At 46.3% G+C, this 2,500-nt stretch overlaps 1 protein-coding gene across 1 annotated transcript in view; it reads left to right on the top strand.

The window, feature by feature from the left end:
* LOC115186325 (voltage-dependent L-type calcium channel subunit alpha-1C-like) overlaps positions 1–2,500 on the top strand; it is a gene marked incomplete at its 5' end in the record, with an annotated part of 26,007 nt that overhangs the window by 20,325 nt on the left and 3,182 nt on the right. The window contains 2 exons of the mRNA XM_029746007.1: positions 123–243; positions 2,470–2,498. Coding sequence (XP_029601867.1) covers positions 123–243; positions 2,470–2,498 — 150 coding nt within the window. The remainder of the gene's footprint in view (positions 1–122; positions 244–2,469; positions 2,499–2,500) is intronic.

The raw sequence follows: 2,500 nt of genomic DNA, 5'->3' as shown, positions 1-2,500 counted from the left end.
GAATAGTTGTTGTCTATGGTGAATAGTTGTTGTCTATGGTGAATAGTTGTTGTCTATGGTGAATAGTTATTCATGTTGTAGTTTTCCTCCTTCATCTGTTGTTCCTGTGTGTGTGTTCTCAGATCCTGACAGGTGAGGACTGGAACTCAGTGATGTATGACGGCATCATGGCCTACGGAGGGGCGTCCTTCCCAGGGATGCTAGTCTGCATCTACTTCATCATCCTGTTCATCTGTGGAAACTGTATCCTTGTAAAGAACAGATGTGTGTAGGGCCTTTCACACTGACAGAGGACATGATGCTTTATATCCAGAACCATCAGCAGGATGATTGTTCTCCTGTCAACCCAGTTCATTGTAATACCACTGGTATGGTATCTCAGATGACAGAGTGATATTCAGTTTGGATTCCAGGTTACTCAAGTAGAATAAGAATAGGAGAATAAGAGCACCTCCTCCCAGCTGCCCACTGCACTGAGGATAGGAAACTCTGTCACCACCGATAAGCCCACTATAATTGAGAATTTCAATAAGCATTTTTCTACGGCTGGCCATGCTTTCCACCTAACTACCCCTACTGCATTCAACAGCACTGCACCCCCCACAGCTACTCGCCCAAGCCTCCCCCATTTCTCCTTCTCCCAAATCCATTCAGCTGATGTTCTGAAAGAGCTGCAAAATCTGGACCCCTACAAATCAGCTGGGCTTGACAATCTGGACCCTTTCTTTCTAAAATTATCTGCCGAAATTATTGCAACCCCTATTACTAGCCTGTTCAACCTCTCTTTCGTGTCGTCTGAGATTCCCATAGATTGGAAAGCAGCTGCTGTCATCCCCCTCTTCAAAGGAGGTGACACTCTTGACCCAAATTGCTACAGACCTATATCCATCCTACCCTGCCTTTCTAAGGTCTTCGAAAGCCAAGTCAACAAACAGATTACCGACTATTTTGAATCCCACCGCACCCTCTCCGCTATGCAATCTGGTTTCAGAGCTGGTCATGGGTGCACCTCAGCCACGCTCAAGGTCCTAAACGACATCGTAACCGCCATCGATAAGAAACATTACTGTGCTGCCGTATTCATTGACCTGGCCAAAGCTTTTGACTCTGTTAATCACCACATCCTCATCGGCAGACTTAGTAGCCTTGGTTTCTCAAACGATTGCGTCGCCTGGTTCACCAACTACTTCTCTGACAGAGTTCAGTGTGTCAAATCGGAGGGCCTACTGTCTGGACCTCTGGCAGTCTCTATGGGGGTACCACAGGGTTCAATTCTTGGGCCAACTCTTTTCTCTGTATACATAAATGATGTCCCTCTTGCTGCTGGTGAATCTCTGATCCACCTCTACGCAGACGACACCATTCTGTATACTTCTGGCCCTTCTTTGGACACTGTGTTAACAACCCTCCAGACGAGCTTCAATGCCATTCAACTCTCCTTCCGTGGTCTCCAACTGCTCCTAAACACAAGTAAAACTAAATGCATGCTCTTCAACCGATCGCTGCCTGCACCTGCCCGCCCATCCAGCATAACTTCTCTGGACGGTTCTAACTTAGAATTTGTGGACAACTACAAATACCTAGGTGTCTGGTTAGACTGTAAACTCTCCTTCCAGACTCACATCAATCATTTCCAATCCAAAGTGAAATCTAGAATTGGCTTCCTATTTCGCAACAAAGCATCCTTCACTCATGCTGCCAAACATACCCTCGTAAAACTGACCATCCTACCAATCCTCGACTTCGGCGATGTCATTTACAAAATAGCCTCCAATACCCTACTCAACAAGCTGGATGCAGTCTATCACAGTGCCATCCGTTTTGTCACCAAAGCCCCATATACAACCCACCACTGCGACCTGTATGCTCTCGTTGGCTGGCCTTCACTTCATAATCGTCGCCAAACACATTGGCTCCAGGTCATCTACAAGACCCTGCTAGGTAAAGTCCCCCCTTATCTCCGCTCACTGGTCACCATAGCAGCACCCACCTGTAGCACGCGCTCCAGCAGGTATATCTCTCTGGTCACCCCTAAAGCCAACTCCTCCTTTGGTCGTCTCTCCTTCCAGTTCTCAGCTGCCAATGACTGGAACGAACTACAAAAATCTCTAAAACTGGAAACACTTATCTCCCTCACTAGCTTTAAGCACCAGCTGTCAGAGCAGCTCACAGATCTCTGCACCTGTACATAGCCCATCTTTAATTGAGCCCAAACTACTACCTTTCCCCTACTGTATTTATTTATTTTGCTCCTTTGCACCATATTATTTATATTTTAACTTTTAACTTTCTTCAAACTACAAATCTACCTTTCCAAGTATCAGGGTTGATTGTTGTCAACTCAACTCTTCACTCAGTCATGTCACCCAGGTGTTTTGTTCTACACAACATGGTGAGTGATCAGCTGACACTTCATTGTTAGCTAGCTGAAGCCATGCTCCACTTCCTTGACTCCACCTCCCTGACCAGATATCCTCCTGAATGTCTTCTTGGCCATCGC

Source organism: Salmo trutta, unplaced genomic scaffold (assembly GCF_901001165.1).
Source record: "Salmo trutta unplaced genomic scaffold, fSalTru1.1, whole genome shotgun sequence".
NCBI classification, from domain to species: domain Eukaryota; kingdom Metazoa; phylum Chordata; class Actinopteri; order Salmoniformes; family Salmonidae; genus Salmo; species Salmo trutta.
The sequence above is the reverse complement of the archived record's forward strand: the minus strand, read 5'-3'. Positions and strand labels throughout refer to the sequence as shown.